Genomic DNA, 16,633 nt, shown 5'->3' on the forward strand with positions numbered 1-16,633 from the left:
CACATGTGGGTGCGTGCGGGGCGTGTGTTCATGTGCGTGTACGCGCAGGTGAGCGCACACGCGTGGGGGCACGCGGGCCCGGGCGAGGGCCTGCACGGGGGGGGGGGGGGGGGTCACGCACACGTGGCCAGGCGTGAGGGCGCATGTGCACGCGTGTGCCAGGGCGGGTGCCTGGGGGCACATCTGGGCTCACATCTGGAGCCGGTTGGGGGGGGGGTCCAACCCCCACACACACACATCTGGGGGGGCACATCTGGAGCCCCCCCCCCCCCCAGCTGGACACCGCCCTCCCCAAAATGGCGGCTCCGCCCTCCCCAAGATGGCGGCCACGCCTTCCCCGCCCTCCCCAAGATGGCTTCCACGCCCGTCCTCGCCCTCCCCAAGATGGCGGCCACGCCTTCCCCGCCCTCCCCAAGATGGCTTCCACGCCCGTCCTCGCCCTCCCCAAGATGGCGGCCACGCCTTCCCCCGCCCTCCCCAAGATGGAGACCGGAAGTGTCCACAGGGCGCTTCCGGTGGGCCCCGCGGCGTGCGCTTTCCTTTCAAGATGGCGGCGCCCGCCGCGTCCTCGTCGTTCCTGGGCCTGAGCCCCGGCTCGCGGGACCCCGCCACCGTCCGCCGCCGCTCCCGCGGCCCCCGCAACCGCAAGAAGGGCTGGAAGCGTTGGGCCGGCCCCGAGGCGCGGCTGGGCCGCGAAATCGGCGACTTTCTCGAGGACGTGGTGCTGCAGCAGCGGGCCACGGGGTGAGGGCCCGGCGGGGCCTGAAGCCCGCGGGGGGACCCGGAGGCTTCGGGGAGAACCGGGGGGGGGGGCTCCTTTTGGTGGGGTCACGAGAGGCTTCGGGAGGGGGTTGAGGGCACCCGGGGGGGAGGGGGGGGTCCTGGGGGAGCCAGAGGCCCCCCGAGACCAGGCGAGCCCTTGGGGGGGGGGGGGCTTGGGAGGTGTGTGAGGGGTTTTGGGGGGCTCAGAGGGGCCTCGGGGTGTCCCGGGGGGGCTGGAGGAGTTTGGGTGGAGAGGTCTGGGGGGGGCCCCGGAGCTGCCAGTGGGTCGGGGGGCGGGGGGCTGGAGCTGGGGAGATGCCCTGGGGGGGTGCAAGGGGACTTTAGGGGGGTCTTGAGGTGACACCGGGGGTGCAAGGGGCAAAGCGGGGGACCCTGAGGTTTGGGGGGGCACGGGAGAGTTTTAGAAGCCTTGGGGGGGGGCTGCTGGGGGAAGGGGGAGCTGGGGGGGGTCCCCATCTGCCCCCCACCCCGGGAGGTGACCGGGGGGCTCCTCCGCAGGGGCCTGATTGCGGAGCAGCCGGACGAGGGGCTCTTCTTCGTGGACACGGGCAATGCCGAGAAGGGTGACCGAGAAGGGTGAGCGGTTTTGGGGTGGGGGGGACACACAGGGCACCCCCCGAGGGAGCCCCGGGTTGCGCCGCGTGTCTGTGTCCCCCAGATTTCCTTTCCTTGGCGTTTGGGGGTGACACATGTGTGTCCCCCCGCCACCCCAGATCGGCAGCTGAACAAGGGCAAGGAGAAGCCCCTGCACGTCGACCTCGTCCTGCAGCCCGACTCCAAAGTGCCGGCACCCAAAAAGTGAGCGCGGGGGTGGTACGGAGCGGCGGGTAGCATTGGGGGACACCCCCCCCAGCTCACCCCCCAGCCTCCCCGCAGCATTTTGGCCCACCAGATCCCCAATGGGCGGAAGGAGAAGCGGCGACAGCAGTTTTGGGAGAAGCAGGCGGAGAAGGGGGTGCTGCCCCGCGCCGAGCGGCGCCTGCGGGCCCGGCTGCAGCGAGGGAGGGCCCCGCCGGAGAAAGTGCCGGAAAAGGGACGCTCAGACCCCGTGAGGGGCTTCTACGACATCTGGGCGACCGATAGTAAGGAGGTGGGGGGGAGGATGCCAGCCGTGCCGGGGCTCGCCGGTGGGAAACGGTGCCGGCCCCGGTGGTTTTGGGGATGTTTCGTCCACTTTAGCAGCAAATTCAAAAGTTTGTGTTCAAAAAACAGGCGTTTTGGGACGTGGTTTAGTGGGCGTGGGGGTGTTGGGGTGACATTGGGCTGATGATCTTGGAGGACATTTCCAACCTTAACGATTTCTGGTTTGACTTCATTAAAAATAATCCAGCTGCCAAGCCAGGAAACATTAAATTAATTATTCCTATACCCTTAATTGGTTTAGTGGTGGACTTGGTAGCATTGAGTTGATGGCTGGGCTGGGTGGTCTTAAGGGTCTTTTCCAACCTCAATGATTTGATGATTCCATGATCTTAAAGATCTTTGCCAACCTCAACGATTCTATGATTCTACGATTCGGGATATGGTTTAGTGGGCATGGGGGTGTTGGGTTGACGTTGGGCTGACGATCTTGGAGATCCTTTCCAACCTCAGTGATTCCTGGTTTTGACTTTCATTAAAAAATAACTCAGCCACCAAGGCAGGAAACACGAAATTACGGCCCTGCCCTTAATTGGTTGAGTAGTGGCCTTGGTAGCGTTGGGTTAACGGTTGGGCTGGGTGGTCTTCAAGGCCTTTTCCAACCTCAACGATTCCATGATCTTCAAGGTCTTTCCCAACCTAATCAATTCTACGCTTCTATAAGTTTCCTCCCCAGGAGTGGGGCCGGCAGCCAAAATTTGGGGTTTTTTTTGTGTGCAAATGAGGAGGCGGCGGAGGGAGGGATTAGGACGGCGTGGGGGGCTGGCTGAGCTGGGCGGGGGGCACGCAAACCAGAGCGACGTGGGGATTCGCCCTCAGTTTATTCACAAAACGCGGCCTGAGCCCTGTGGCGGGGGAGCCCCTCGCTGTCCCGCGGCGGCGGGGGGGTGGGTTTTGGGGGGGTGGGTTCTGGGGGGGCGTCAGCATTGCCCGAGCCTGTCTTGGGTGCGAGGGTGGGTGCCGGTGTCCCCGCAGACCCCCTGGACCGGGCGCTGGCGGGGCAGGACGCCTGGTTCCTGCAGCAGACCAAGAAGCAGCGGGTGAAGGTGAGCCCCGGGATTTCGGGGCGGGGGGGACACGCTGGGCTGGGGGGGGGGGTCGCCCGGCAGCGCCCCTCACCCCGGCTCTGTCCCCCCCCAGCGCCCTGCCAGGCTGCAGACGAAGCCCTCGCAGGTCCCTGCCGTGGAGGTCATCGCCGCCGGCGGCTCCTACAACCCCACCTTCGAGGACCACCAGGTTTGGGGATGGGGGGCACGGTGGGGGGCCCCCCCCTCCAATTTTGGGGGGTGACGGTGCCGCCGGCCCCCACAGGCACTGCTGCTGCAAGCTCACGAGGTGGAGGTGAGGAAGAAGAGGGAGGAGGACAAGGTGGAGCGGCAGCTGAGGATCCCCGCCGGCGCCGAGCTCCCCACGGCGGTGAGACCCCCCCCCAGAGCCACGGCGCGGATTTGGGGGGCTCCCCTCCTTGCCGGGGGTGTGGCAGGGGGGGTTCCCCCTGCGCTGACCGCCCCCTCCTTGCTCCCAGGAGACGGTTTTCCAGGAGCAGTGCGAGGGGCTGGTGGAGGAGTCAGGGGACGAGGAGGAGGACGGGAAGCCGCCGGCACCGCCGGCAGAGCCCGAGGACGCCCCGAAAACGGCCCCGCGGCAGGAGAAGAAGACGGAGCAGCAGCGCCGGCGGGAGAAGGAAGCCCGAGCCCTGGTGCGGGGATGGCGGGGGGGCTGCGCCAGGGGGGCCGCGCCAGGGGGGCCACCGCTCTGGCGGGGGGTCCTGACGCGGTTGTGCCGGCAGGCGGCCCAGCAATGCCGGGAGAAAGCGGCGCGTTGCCGGCGGCAGGAGGTTTTCCGGCTGCGCTCGCTGCGGCGGCAGGTGACGCTGTGGGAAGCGGAGCTGCTGCGGCGACGGCAGGCGCGGTTGGCCAAGCGCCGGGCGAAGGACGCGCTGCCCAGACGCCTGGGGCGCCTCAGGTGAGCGTGGAGGGGGCACGGGGGGCTGCCGGGACCCCCCGGACCCCCACCCTGACCCCCCTCCCCGCAGGTACGAGGACCCCAGCCTCGAGGTGCAGCTGAGTGACGAGCTGGCTGAGTCCCTGCGCACGCTGAAGGTGGGTCGCCGCCGCCGCGGGGGTCCCTGGGGAGTGTGTGGGGGGGGGGTGCCGGTGCCCTGTGATGAGACCCCATCCTTGCGCTACGAGGATTCGCAGCCCCCCCTGCATCACCTCGGGCTGGGAATGTGAAGGTTTTTGGGGTCCTGGGGCCTCGTCGCGTAGGCGAGGGCCTGGGTGCTGAGGGTGCCGGTGCCCCCCCCCAAGCCACTCGCTTGCTCCCCCCCGGCGCTTCCCCAGCCACTCGCCCCCCACGGCGCCGGTGGGGCACAAAATGGCTCCTCCGCTCCCCTCCCACTGGGGAGGGGGCTTGCTGGAGCCCCCCCAAACCCAACTGGGAGGTGGGGGAGCGGGTCCCCCGCCGCCGTGCGCGTCCCCTGACCCGCGCGGCTGCCCCCTCCCCGTTTTAGCCCGAGGGCAGCGTCCTGCGCGACCGCTTCAAGAGCCTGCAGAAGAGGAACCTGATCGAGCCGCGGGAGAGGGCCAAGTGAGTTGGGGGGTCCGGGGCGGGGGGCTGCCCAGCTCGGGGCGGGGGGCACGGCAGTGGGGGGCTCCTGACTGCCCCACAGATTCGGGGTAAAGTTTTGACCCCTTTCCTCGCTTCTCTCGACAGATTCAAGAGGAGATATCGCCTGAAATACGTGGAGAAGAGAGCTTTCCGGGAAGTAACGTGAGTGAGGCCGCCGTGGGGCCGCTGTGGGGCCGGGCCCCCCCCCCCAGCCCCTCCCTGACCGGCCGCTCTCTGTTGCAGGCTGTAGCCACAGATCCCGCCGTGCGACGCGTCCCAATAAAACCCTTTGCACCCAATCCCGCCTCTTTCGGGTGCGCGGCGGTGGGGCTGGGGGGCCGGTGCTGCCCCCCCGGGGGGGGGGGCCGCGGCAGATGGTGCCTGGCTCAGCCCCTTTCCCTTCTTTAGAGCTATTAGAGAGCGGATTAGAGGCTGCAAATCCGGGGAGGGGGGGAAGGCGGGGGGGCTGGGGGCCTCCCCTGCTGCACTCGGGGTGGGGGGGATCGTCCAGCGACCCCCCCCGCTCCTCAACCCCCCAATTAGGGCTCAGCGCTCGACCCTCCAACCCGTTTATTTACATTTTGGGGGGCGGAGGGGGGCTCTGCCCACCCCCCATCCCCTCTGCCAAATAAATACCCCCACCCACCCCACCCTACCCCTGTTTCCCCCCCGGCCCGCAGGCCGTCGGGGCGCGGGTTGCGGGCCCCCCCGCTCCCACTCGCCGCTTGCACCATGACGTGAAGAGGTCGATGGACGCCGAGAGCCGGCGTCAGCCCTTGCGGCAAACCGGAGCGAGGGGGACCCCCGGCGATTTGGGGAGGGTGGGGGGAGCAGCACCGTCTCCCCCACCACCACCCCGGGGCGTGGGGTCAGACATAGGCGGACTCGCTGGACTGCGTCCGGCCGAGCGCGGGGCGCGGGGGCCAGCGGGGAGAGGTCCTTCTTGCGCACCTCCACCAGCGACTTGCGACGCGCCTGTACCCCCCGGACGGCAGCCTTGACCTTGCGCCAACCCAAATGGTTGAGTTCGGCCAGGTTGAGGAGGACGCAAACGCCGCTGACGGCGAACATGAAGACCAAAAAGACGGTCTTCTCGGTGGGTCGCGAGACATAACACTCCACCTCCTTGACGCAAGGGTAACGATCGCACTCGAAGATGGCCGGCACGTTGAATCCGTAGAGGAAATACTGCCCGGCCAGGAAGCCGATCTCCAGGGCGTTGCGGAAGACCACCTGGATGACGTAGAAACGGGAGATGCCCTCTTGCCGCTTGGCTTTGGAGCTGCGGGGGGGCCGCGGCAGCGGGCCGGGCAGCTCCTTCGCCTCCAAGCAGTCGGGTTCCTCCTTGCAGCCTGCCTCGGGGCTGGGTACCAGCATCCCGTTGACCGTCTTGGTCTTCTTGGCTTCGCGGCCGTCCCGTTCCAGCAGTGGGTAGAGGAAGGAGTAGCGCCGTTCCCGTTGCTTGGCCGACTGATGGACCGAGTAGGTGATGAAGCAGAGGCTGGGGGTGCAGACCAGGATGATCTGGAAGACCCAGTAGCGGATGTGGGAGATGGGGAAGGCCTTGTCGTAGCACGCCTGGTTGCAGCCCGGCTGCAGCGTGTTGCACATGAACATGGTCTGCTCGTCCTCGTACACCGTCTCTCCCACGATGGCCACGATCAGGATGCGGAAGATCACCACCACCGTCAGCAGGATCCTGCTCCAGGGGAGGGAGGAGGTGCAACCACCCAGTCCCGGACACGCAGGTCCTACCTGGACCCGGACACGTGGCTTGGACCTGGAGACCTAGATCCTACCTGGACCCGGACACGTGGGTCCTACCAGAACACGGATGTCCTACCTGGACCCGGACACGTGGGTCCGACCTGGACCTGGACCTGGACATGCAGGTCCTACCTCAACCTGGACACGTGGCTTGGACCTGGAGACCTAGATCCTACCTGGACCCGGACACGTCGGTCCTACCGGGATACAGAGGTCCTACCTGGCCCTGGACATGTCGGTTGGACCTGGACATGTGGGTCCTACCTAAACCCTGACACGTGGGTTGGACCTGGACAGGTGGGTCATACCTGCACCCAGACATGGGGGTTGGATCCAGACACCTGGGTTGGACATGGAGCTGTGGGTCCTACCTGGAACTGGACACGTGGGTCCTACCTCAACCCCGACACGTGGGTTGGACCTGGACAGGTGGGTCCTACCAGGACACGTGGGTCCTACCTGGACATGTGGGTCCTACCTGAACCCAGACACGTGGGTTGGACATAGATGGGTTGGACATGGATAGGTTGTTCCTACCTGGACCCAGACATGTGGGTTGGATCCAGACACGTGGGTTGGACATGGACCTGTGGGTCCTACCTGGACCTGGACACGTGGGTCCTACCTGGACATGTAGGTCCTACCTCAACCCTGACACGTGGGTTGGACATGGACAGGTGGGTCCTACCTGGACATGTGGGTCCTACCTCAACCTCGACACGTGGGTTGGACCTGGACAGGTGGGTCCTACCTGGACCCAGACATGTGGGTTGGATCCAGACACCTGGGTTAGACATGGAGCTGTGGGTCCTACCTGGACCTGGACACATGGGTCCTACCTCAACCCTGACATGTGGGTTGGACCTGGACAGGTGGGTCCTACCTGGACCTAGACATGTGGGTTGGATCCAGACATGTGGGTTGGATGTGGAGCTGTGGGTCCTACCTGGACCCAGACACGTGGGTCCTACCAGGACATGTGGGTCCTACCTGAACCCAGACATGTGGGTTGGATCCAGACATGTGGGTTGGACGTGGAGCTGTGGGTCCTACCTGGACCCAGACACGTGGGTCCTACCAGGACATGTGGGTCCTACCTGAACCCAGACACGTAGGTTGGACCTGGACAGGTGGGTCCTACCTGGACATGTGGGTCCTACCTGAACCCAGACACATGGGTTGGACATGGATAGGTGTGTCCTACCTGGACCCAGACACGTGGGTTTGATCCAGACACCTGGGTTGGACATGGAGCTGTGGGTCCTACCTGGACCTGGACACGTGGGTCCTACCTCAACCCCGACACGTGGGTTGGACCTGGACAGGTGGGTCCTACCAGGACACGTGGGTCCTACCTGGAAGTGTGGGTCCTACCTCAACCCTGACACGTGTGTTGGACCTGGCCAGGTGGGTCCTACGTGGACGCCGGGATACGTGGGTTGAACTGGGACACGTGTGTCAAACCAGGACACGTGGGTCCGACCTGGACACCCACACGTGGGTTGGACCTGGCCACGTGGGGCTGACCTGGATATGTGGGTCCTACGTGGGGCTGACCGGGACCCCCAGCTCCTGCCGGCCACGTGGGACCCTCCCAAACCCGGCCACGTGGGTTGGAGCTGGACCCCCACCCCGGTCCCACCGGGACCCCCGGGTGCTTCCCCAGCGCCCCACGGCAGGTCGCAGCCCACCCCTGGCGCCCTGCGGGAGCTGGCGTGCAGGTGTGGGGGACACGGGGTGCAGGTGTGGGGGACACGGGGTGAAGGTGTGGGGGACACGGGGTGAAGGTGTGGGGGGCACAGGGTGCGGGTTTGGGGGACACGGGGTGCGGGTTTGGGGGACACGGGGTGAAGGTGTGGGGGGCATGGCGTGCGGGTTTGGGGGACACGGGGTGCAGGTGTGGGGGACACGGGGTGAAGGTGTGGGGGGCACGGGGTGCGGGTTTGGGGGACACGGGGTGCGGGTTTGGGGGACACGGGGTGAAGGTGTGGGGGGACACGGGGTGCAGGTGTGGGGGGCACGGGGTGCAGGTTTGGGGGACACGGGGTGAAGGTGTGGGGGGCACGGGGTGCAGGTTTGGGGGGACACGGGGTGCAGGTGTGGGGGGCATGGGGTGCAGGTTTGGGGGGACACGGGGTGCAGGTGTGGGGGGCATGGGGTGCAGGTTTGGGGGACACGGGGTGCAGGTGTGGGGGACATGGGGTGCAGGTTTGGGGGAGCAGGGGGTGCAGGGTTCGGGGCACATGGGGTGCAGGTTTGGGGGAGCAGGGGGTGCAGGGTTCGGGGCACACGGGGTGCAGGTGTGGGGGACACGGGGTGCAGGTTTGGGGGACACGGGGTGCAGGGTTTGGGGACACGGGGTGCAGGGTTTGGGGGACACGGGGTGCAGGTTTGGGGCACATGGGGTGCAGGTTTGGGGGAGCAGGGGGTGCAGGTTTGGGGGACACGGGGTGCAGGTTTGGGGGACACGGGGTGCAGGGTTTGGGGGGACACGGGGTACAGGTGTGGGAGGACATGGGGCGCAGGTTTGGGGGGGCACGGGGTGCAGGTTTGGGGGACACAGGGTGCAGGTTTGGGGGGGACGCAGGGTGCAGGTTTGGGGGGACACGGGGTGCAGTTTTGGGGGACACGGGGTGAAGGTTTGGGGGGACACGGGGTGCAGGTTTGGGGGACACAGGGTGAAGGTTTGGGGGACACGGTGCAGGTTTGGGGGGACACGGGGTGCAGTTTTGGGGGACACAGGGTGAAGGTTTGGGGGACACGGGGTGCAGGTGTGGGGGGACACAGGATGAAGGTTTGGGGGGGACACGGGGTGCAGGTTTGGGGGGACACGGGGTGCAGGTTTGGGGGGGATGCAGGGTGCAGGTTTGGGGGATGCAGGGTGCCGTTTTGGGGACAGGGGATGCAGTTTTGGGGACACACCGCTGGCGGGGGACACGCAGGCACCTCCTGCCACCCCTCTCCCCTCCTGCACCTCACCGGGCACAGCCGGTCCCCAAAACGCAGCCGACAGCTCCGGCTCTCCCCTCCCGCCCCCCGCACCGGGGCGAGGACCCCCCTGGGACCGAGCCCCAGGCGGGACGGGGGTCCCCGGGGTGTCCTGGGTGTCCCCTGCCAGCGGGGGAGGTGATGGGGGGGACGGGGCACAGCGGGTCCCCAGCACCCCGGGCTGCCCCCAGCCCCTTGGCGGGGGGGGGGGGGTGGCTTTGGGGGTCCCGCTGCCCCCGTGGGGGTCCCGCTGCCCCCGTGGGGGTCCCGCTGTCCCCGCGGGGGTCCCGCTGCCCCCCCCCGGGCTCACCTGCCGATCATGGTGGAGTGCTGCTGCACCGCCGCCTCCAGCAGCCGCTCCAGGATGGTCCATTCGCCCATGGTGCCGGGAGCGGGGGGCGCCGCGCCGGGCCCCCCCCCCGCCCCGCCGCCGGGCCCCCCCGCTCAGCGCCGCGGCCCCATCGCGCCGGGAGCGGCCCCGGGAGCACCGGGAGCGGGCCCGGGAGCGGCCCCGGGAGCACCGGGAGCAGCAGCGGGAGCGGCCCCGGGCGCGGGCCCCGTCTGTGCGCGGCCCCGGGGGCGGCGGGAGCGCGCGGGACGGGCGGGGGGCGCGGGGCATGATGGGAGATGCGGTGGTTATACTGGGGGTGCTGGTTATACTGGGGGGACTCACTGGTCATACTGGGGGGTGCGCTGGTTATACTGGGGAGACTCACTGGTCATACTGGGGGTGCGCTGGTCATACTGGGGGTGAACTGGTCATACTAGGGGTGCACTGGTCATACTGGGGAGACTCACTGGTCATACTGGGGGGTGAACTGGTCATACTGGGGGTGCACTGGTCATACTGGGGGTGCACTGGTTATACTGGGGAGACTCACTGGTCATACTGGGGGTGCACTGGTTATACTGGGGGCGCACTGGTCATACTGGGGGTGAACTGGTCATACTGGGGGTGCACTGGTCATACTAGGGGTGCACTGGTTATACTGGGGAGACTCACTGGTCATACTGGGGGTGCACTGGTTATACTGGGAGGACTCACTGGTCATACTGGGGGTGCTGGTTATACTGGCGGGTGCACTGGTTATACTGGGGGTGCTGGTTATACTGGGGGGATTCACTGGTCATACTGGGGGTGAACTGGTTATACTGGGGGTGCTGGTTATACCGGGGTGAACTGGTCATACTGGGGGGTGCACTGGTTATACTGGGGGTGCTGGTTATACTGGGGAGACTCACTGGTTATACTGGGGGTGCACTGGTTATACTGGGGGTGCTGGTTATACTGGGGGGATTCACTGGTCATACTGGGGGTGAACTGGTTATACTGGGGGTGCTGGTTATACCGGGGTGAACTGGTCATACTGGGGGGTGCACTGGTTATACTGGGGGTGCTGGTTATACTGGGGAGACTCACTGGTTATACTGGGGGTGCACTGGTTATACTGGGGGTGCTGGTTATACTGGGGGTGAACTGGTCATACTGGGGGGTGCACTGGTTATACTGGGGGTGCTGGTTATACTGGGGGGACTCACTGGTCATACTGGGGGTGAACTGGTTATACTGGGGGTGCTGGTTATACTGGGGAGACTCACTGGTCATACTGGGGGGTGCACTGGTTATACTGGGGGTGCTGGTTATACTGGGGGTGCGCTGGTTATACTGGGGGTGCTGGTTATACTGGGGGTGCACTGGTCATACTGGGGGACACAGTCATGCTGGGGGGGACTCACTGGTTATACTGGGGGTGCTGGTTATACTGGGGAGACTCACTGGTTATACTGGGGGTGCACTGGTTATACTGGGGGTGCTGGTTATACTGGGGGTGAACTGGTCATACTGGGGGGTGCACTGGTCATACTGGGGGGTGCACTGGTTATACTGGGGGTGCTGGTTATACTGGGGGGACTCACTGGTCATACTGGGGGTGCGCTGGTTATACTGGGGGTGAACTGGTTATACTGGGGGTGCACTGGTCATACTGGGGGACACAGTCATGCTGGGGGGGACTCACTGGTTATACTGGGGGTGCTGGTTATACTGGGGAGACTCACTGGTTATACTGGGGGTGCACTGGTTATACTGGGGGTGCTGGTCATACTGGGGGTGAACTGGTCATACTGGGGGGTGCACTGGTTATACTGGGGGGTGCTGGTTATACTGGGGGGGACTCACTGGTCATACTGGGGGTGCGCTGGTTATACTGGGGGTGCTGGTTATACTGGGGGTGCACTGGTCATACTGGGGGACACAGTCATGCTGGGGGGGACTCACTGGTTATACTGGGGGTGAACTGGTTATACTGGGAGGGGGTGCTGGTTATACTGGGGGTGCACTGGTTATACTGGGGGGTGCGCTGGTCATGCTGGGGGGGGTGCTGGTTATACTGGGGATGAACTGGCTATACTGGGGGTGCACTGGTCATACTGGGGGTACGCTGGTTTTACTGGGGGACATACTGGCCATACTGGTGTGAGCCACTGGCCATACTGGGGGATGCCCTGGCCATACTGGTGTGAGTCACTGGCCATACTGGGGGACGAGGCATACCACAGGCACACCCCAAAAAGGTGCTGGGGGCGGTGAATGCAGGAATTGGGGGGGCAACGGGGGGGGGCTGTCCCAGGGCCTGGGGGGCTGTGGGATTTGGGGGGGCTGTCCGGGGGGTCTGGGGGGCCGTCCCAGGGCCTGGGGGGCTGTGGGATTTGGGGGGGCTGTCCGGGGGGTCTGGGGGGCTGTCCCAGGGCCTGGGGGGCTGTCTGGGATTTGGGGGGGCTGTCCGGGGGGTCTGGGGGGCTGTCCCAGGGCCTGGGGGGCTGTCTGGGATTTGGGGGGGCTGTCCGGGGGGTCTGGGGGGCTGTCCCAGGGCCTGGGGGGCTGTGGGATTTGGGGGGGCTGTCCGGGGGGTCTGGGGGGCCGTCCCAGGGCCTGGGGGGCTGTGGGATTTGGGGGGGCTGTCCGGGGGGTCTGGGGGGCCGTCCCAGGGCCTGGGGGGCTGTGGGATTTGGGGGGGCTGTCCGGGGGGTCTGGGGGGCCGTCCCAGGGCCTGGGGGGGCTGTGGGATTTGGGGGGGCTGTCCGGGGGGTCTGGGGGGCTGTCCCAGGGCCTGGGGGGCTGTCTGGGATTTGGGGGGGCTGTCCCAGGGCCTGGGGGGCTGTCCCAGGGCCTGGGGGGCTGTCTGGGATTTGGGGGGCTGTCCTGGGGGTCTGGGGGGCTGTCCGGGGGGCCTGGGGGGCTGTCCCCCCCCCGGAGGACTGTCTGGGATTTTGGGGGGCTGTCCGGGGGGGCTGTCTGGGGTTTGGGGGGGCTGTCCTGAGGTCTGGGGGAATGTCCGGGGGTCTGGGGGGGCTGTCCAGGATCGGGGGTGCTGTCCTGGGGGTTTGGGGGGGGGCTGTCCCCAGTCTGGGGGGCTGCCCGGGGTTTGGGGGGGCTGTCCCAGGTCTGGGGGGCTGTCCCGGGGGTTGGTGGGGGTCTGGGATTTGGGGGGCTGTGCGGGGGGCTGGGGGGGCTGTCCCGGTGCTGGGGGGGCTGTCCCGGGGGTTGGTGGGGGTCTGGGATTTGGGGGGCTGTGCGGGGGGCTGGGGGGGCTGTCCCTAGTCTAGGGGGCTGCCCGGGGTTTGGGGGGGCTGTCCTGGGTCTGGGGGGCCTGTCCCGGGGGTTGGGGGGGGTCTGGGATTTGGGGGGGCTGTTCCGGCGGTCTGGGGGGCTGTCCGGGGGGCTGGGGGGGGCTGTCCCGGTGCTGAGACCCCCCGGGTCTCGGGGCAGCCCCGCCGATGCCGGGGGGGGGGCTGGATTTGGGGCGCCCCGGGGACCCCCAGGCCCGGCGCGGGGCGGGACCGAGGGAGCCGCGCAGCCGCCGCCGCCATGGCCGAGCCGCTCCGCGTCTCCGTGCTCTACTGGTACCGGGGGGAGGCCCGGGGGGGCTCTGGCCTTTTGGGGGGTCCCTGTGCCCGGGGGGGGGCTGTGGCCATTTGGGGAGGGGTTCCCCTGTGCCTTGGGGGGGCTGTGGCCATTTGGGGGGGGGGGCCCTGTGCCCGGGGGGGGGGGGGGCTGTGGCCATTTGGGGGGGGTCCCTGTGCCGGGGGGAGGCTGTGGCCTTTTGGGGGGGGTCCCCTGTGCCGGGTGGGGGGGGGCTGTGGCCATTGGGGGGGGGGGGGGGGCCTGTGCCCGGGGGGGGGGGGGGCTGTGGCCATTTGGGGGGGGTCCCTGTGCCCGGGGGAGGCTGTGGCCATTTGGGGAGGGGTTCCCCTGTGCCGGGGGGGGGGGGGGGGGGGGCTGTGGCCATTTGGGGGGGTCCCTGTGCCGGGGGGGGGCTGTGGCCTTTTGGGGGGGTCCCCTGTGCCGGGTGGGGGGGGCTGTGGCCTTTTGGGGGGGGTCCCTTGTGCCGGGGGCGGGGGCTGTGGCCATTTGGGGGGGTCCCCTGTGCCGGGGTGGGGGGCTGTGGCCATTTGCGGGGGGGGTCCCCTGTGCCTTGGGGGGGGTGTGTCCCTGTGTTGGGGGGCGGCTGTGGCCATTTGGGGGGGTCCGTGGCCATTTGGGGGGGGTCCCCTGTGCCCGGGGAGGGCTGTGGACATTTGCGGGGCGTCCCCTGTGCCTTGGGGGGTGTGTCCCTGTGTTGGGGGGTGGGGGGGGGGCTGTGGCCATTTGGGGGGGGTCCCCTGTGCCTTGGGAGGAGGTGTCCCTGTGCCGTGCGGGGCTGTGGCCATTTTGGGGGGCTCCCTGTGCCGGGGGGCAGGTCCCCGTGCCTGGGGGGGGCTGTGGCCATTTGGGGGGGGGGGGGTCCCTGTGCCGGGGGGCGGGTCCCTGTGCCTGGGTGGGGCTGTGGCTACTTGGGGGGGGGGTCCTGCATCCGGAGGTGCTCTGGCCATTTTGGGGGGGTCCCTGTACCCGGAGGGCTGTGGCCATTTGGGGCGGGGGGGATCCCTGTGCCTGGGGGGGGGGGGGGGTCCCTGTGCCTAGAGGGGGGTCCCTGCCACCAGGATGGGGGTCCCTGTGCCCGGGGGGCTGTGGCCATTTGGGGGGGGGGGTGTCCCTGTGCCTGGGGAGGTCCCGTCACCTGGGGAGGGTCCCGTCACTCTGCCTGGGAGGGTCCCTGCACCCGGGGATGTCCCTATTCCTGGCGTGGGGGGGGGTCCCTTTGCAGGGGTCCCCGTCCCACTGACCGCCTGCCCCCCCTGCAGTGGAGCCTGAGGCTACAGCCCCAAGGTGAGCCTTGCCCCCCTCCATGCCCCCCGCGAGGGGCTGCCCCCCAAATGGGCACGGGAGTGACCCCCCCCCCCCTTCTCTTTCAGTACCAAAAGCTCAAGCAGGAGCTGGAGCGGCGCTTCCCGGGCACGCTGGAGGTGGTGAGTAGGGGGGTGTGAGGCAAGGGGGGGCAGCCGGGGCCCGGGTGACCCCCCCTGTGTCCCCACAGAGCGGCCAGGGGACGCAGGAGGTGACAGGATGGTTTGAAGTGACGGTGGGCGGACGCCTGGTCCACTCCAAGAAGGTGGGTGACCCCCTCCTCGGCGCATCCCCCCTTCCCCAGAGCATCCCCCCCTTCCCCGGCACCATGCCGGGGTGCGTGACCACCCTCGGACACGGCCGTTCTCCCTCCGCCAGAACGGTGATGGCTTTGTCGACAGCGATGCCAAGCTCCAAAAGATCGTGGCCGCCATCAAAGCCCACCTGCCGTAGGCGCCGGGGTTCGCCCCGGCACCCCTAACGAAGGTACGGCATCGGCAGCGATGCCGACGGCGCGATGCCGGCACCGGGATGCCGCTGACCCCGTGTTCTCCTCCCGCAGCTCCACCGGCGTCCGCCTCCCTCGCGCCAGCCGAGCGCTCCATGACGGGAACTGCCGAAACGTCCGCCGGCACCGGGCCGTTTCCAGACGCCGCGCAGGATGCCGGCTGCGAGGGCGGCGGGCGGCCGTCGAGCTTCGCCCCCCACCCGACTCCTTTCCCTCTGCACTAACCGCCTTCACCGACGCTCCTATTTTCAGCCGGGTCGAGCTTTTTTTGGTTCTTTTCCCCTCGCTAATTCTCACAGAAAGTTTTTGCTGAGCCTGCCGGGTTGAAAAAGAGGGGAAAAAAGATTCAAAACCAGAGAAATTGTACAGCAATTTATTTTCCCCTCTCTGCCCGGTGGCGGCTGGACCCCAAACTCCTGCCCCACCATTCCAGTTGCCTTCTGTAACATTCTCACGGCTCGGTGGCCTTTCTGGAATAAAGTAATGAAAATTGGAGCCGGGCTGGGTGGTTTTTTTTTTTTTTTTTTGGTTCGACGTGGGTGTTTTTCCAAGCAGCGAGCAGGGCAGCGTGCTCGGATGGGGCCGCACAGCTCCCACCTCAATCTGCTCTGGGCTCCCCGGGGCCTAATGAACTCTATCCCTTCATTTGGACCTAGAAAAAAAACCCCAAGCAGCGGATCTCTCCCTGCAACTGTCGCATTCAGACTGCTCTCAGCGGCGGACGCGTGCCCTCTGGTGACTACAGCGAGGAGTCAGGCGGTGGAGATTGATCCCCTCAACCTTTTTTTCCCCGCCATGGTGGTTCCTGAGGTTCATACGCTCTGCCGTACCGAGTGCCTGCGGACGAGCGGGACAGCCCTGGCGCCAGGCTTCTCTCCAGAGAAAGGAGCAACGACCAGCGATGGCAGGTGGGTTAACACTAGGATTAAAGCTTCTCCTTCCTGCCATTTGCGACGGTGAGTGTTGCTGGTGCTGAAGTGATGTATGTGAAACGGGAAAGCGCTACCTGAAGGTGTATTCAGGGGAAGCAAAGCCCGGACGCTCCCCCTTGTGCTGAAGGCGGAGGGGGGTGACGGTCGCTCCCTCCCTCGTCCTCCCGAGGCCACTCAAGGCGGGGAGAGGGGGGGAATGCGGGGGACAGAAAATGGTTCTGGCTTCAACCGAGGGCTCACACCCGAGGAAAGCGGGGCCGGGCAGCTCCCGGGGCCCAGAGGCCGGCGCCGTGGCCCGGTGCCGCGGCGGGTCACAAGATGGCGGCGGCCCGCCTCACCTCAGCCGACCTCCCCCGCCCCCGCCGCGGTGCACGACGGGTAAAGAGCCTCCGCCGGGAGCCCGCCATTTTCTGCCGGGAAAGGCGGGAAGGGAGGGAGAGCAGCGACAGCGTCACCGCCGGACCCGCAACGGCTCCAGCGCCGCCGCCAGCCGGGCACGCAGGTAGCGGCAGGGTCGGGGCCGGAGCCGGGGCCCGGTACCAGCGGCCCGGGGGAGGGCGGCCCGGCGCCGAGGTCGTCTGAGGAGACGCTTCTCTGCCAGTCCCGCCTTCCGTCTGCCGCCGGCCGCTGGTTGGCTGCGGGGAGGGGCGGCGCTGATTGGCTGCGAAGCCGGGAAGG

At 67.4% G+C, this 16,633-nt stretch overlaps 3 protein-coding genes across 3 annotated transcripts; 2 read left to right on the forward strand and 1 right to left on the reverse strand.

The window, feature by feature from the left end:
* Positions 1-547: 547 nt before the first annotated feature.
* Positions 548-4,699, forward strand: NOP53 (NOP53 ribosome biogenesis factor). The gene is made up of 12 exons (XM_075725443.1): positions 548-744; positions 1,282-1,346; positions 1,497-1,581; positions 1,660-1,865; positions 2,899-2,969; positions 3,064-3,159; positions 3,235-3,339; positions 3,449-3,622; positions 3,713-3,888; positions 3,959-4,025; positions 4,436-4,512; positions 4,639-4,699. The coding sequence occupies exons 1-12, from the start codon at positions 548-550 to the stop codon at positions 4,697-4,699; spliced, it is 1,380 nt and encodes a 459-aa protein (XP_075581558.1).
* A 703-nt stretch (positions 4,700-5,402) lies between these two features.
* LOC104028334 (gap junction delta-2 protein) lies at positions 5,403-9,669 on the reverse strand. The gene is given in 3 exon segments (XM_075725435.1): positions 5,403-5,465; positions 5,467-6,232; positions 9,599-9,669. Coding segments are annotated over 3 exon segments (900 nt in total).
* A 3,487-nt stretch (positions 9,670-13,156) lies between these two features.
* On the forward strand, positions 13,157-14,995 carry SELENOW (selenoprotein W). The gene is made up of 5 exons (XM_075725455.1): positions 13,157-13,191; positions 14,473-14,497; positions 14,584-14,637; positions 14,706-14,780; positions 14,894-14,995. Exons 1-5 carry the CDS (start codon positions 13,157-13,159, stop codon positions 14,966-14,968), a joined length of 264 nt encoding a protein of 87 aa, XP_075581570.1. The 3' UTR covers positions 14,969-14,995.
* Positions 14,996-16,633: the final 1,638 nt, after the last annotated feature.

The sequence above is a fragment of the Pelecanus crispus genome, chromosome 30 (genome assembly GCF_030463565.1).
Source record: "Pelecanus crispus isolate bPelCri1 chromosome 30, bPelCri1.pri, whole genome shotgun sequence".
Taxonomy (NCBI): domain Eukaryota; kingdom Metazoa; phylum Chordata; class Aves; order Pelecaniformes; family Pelecanidae; genus Pelecanus; species Pelecanus crispus.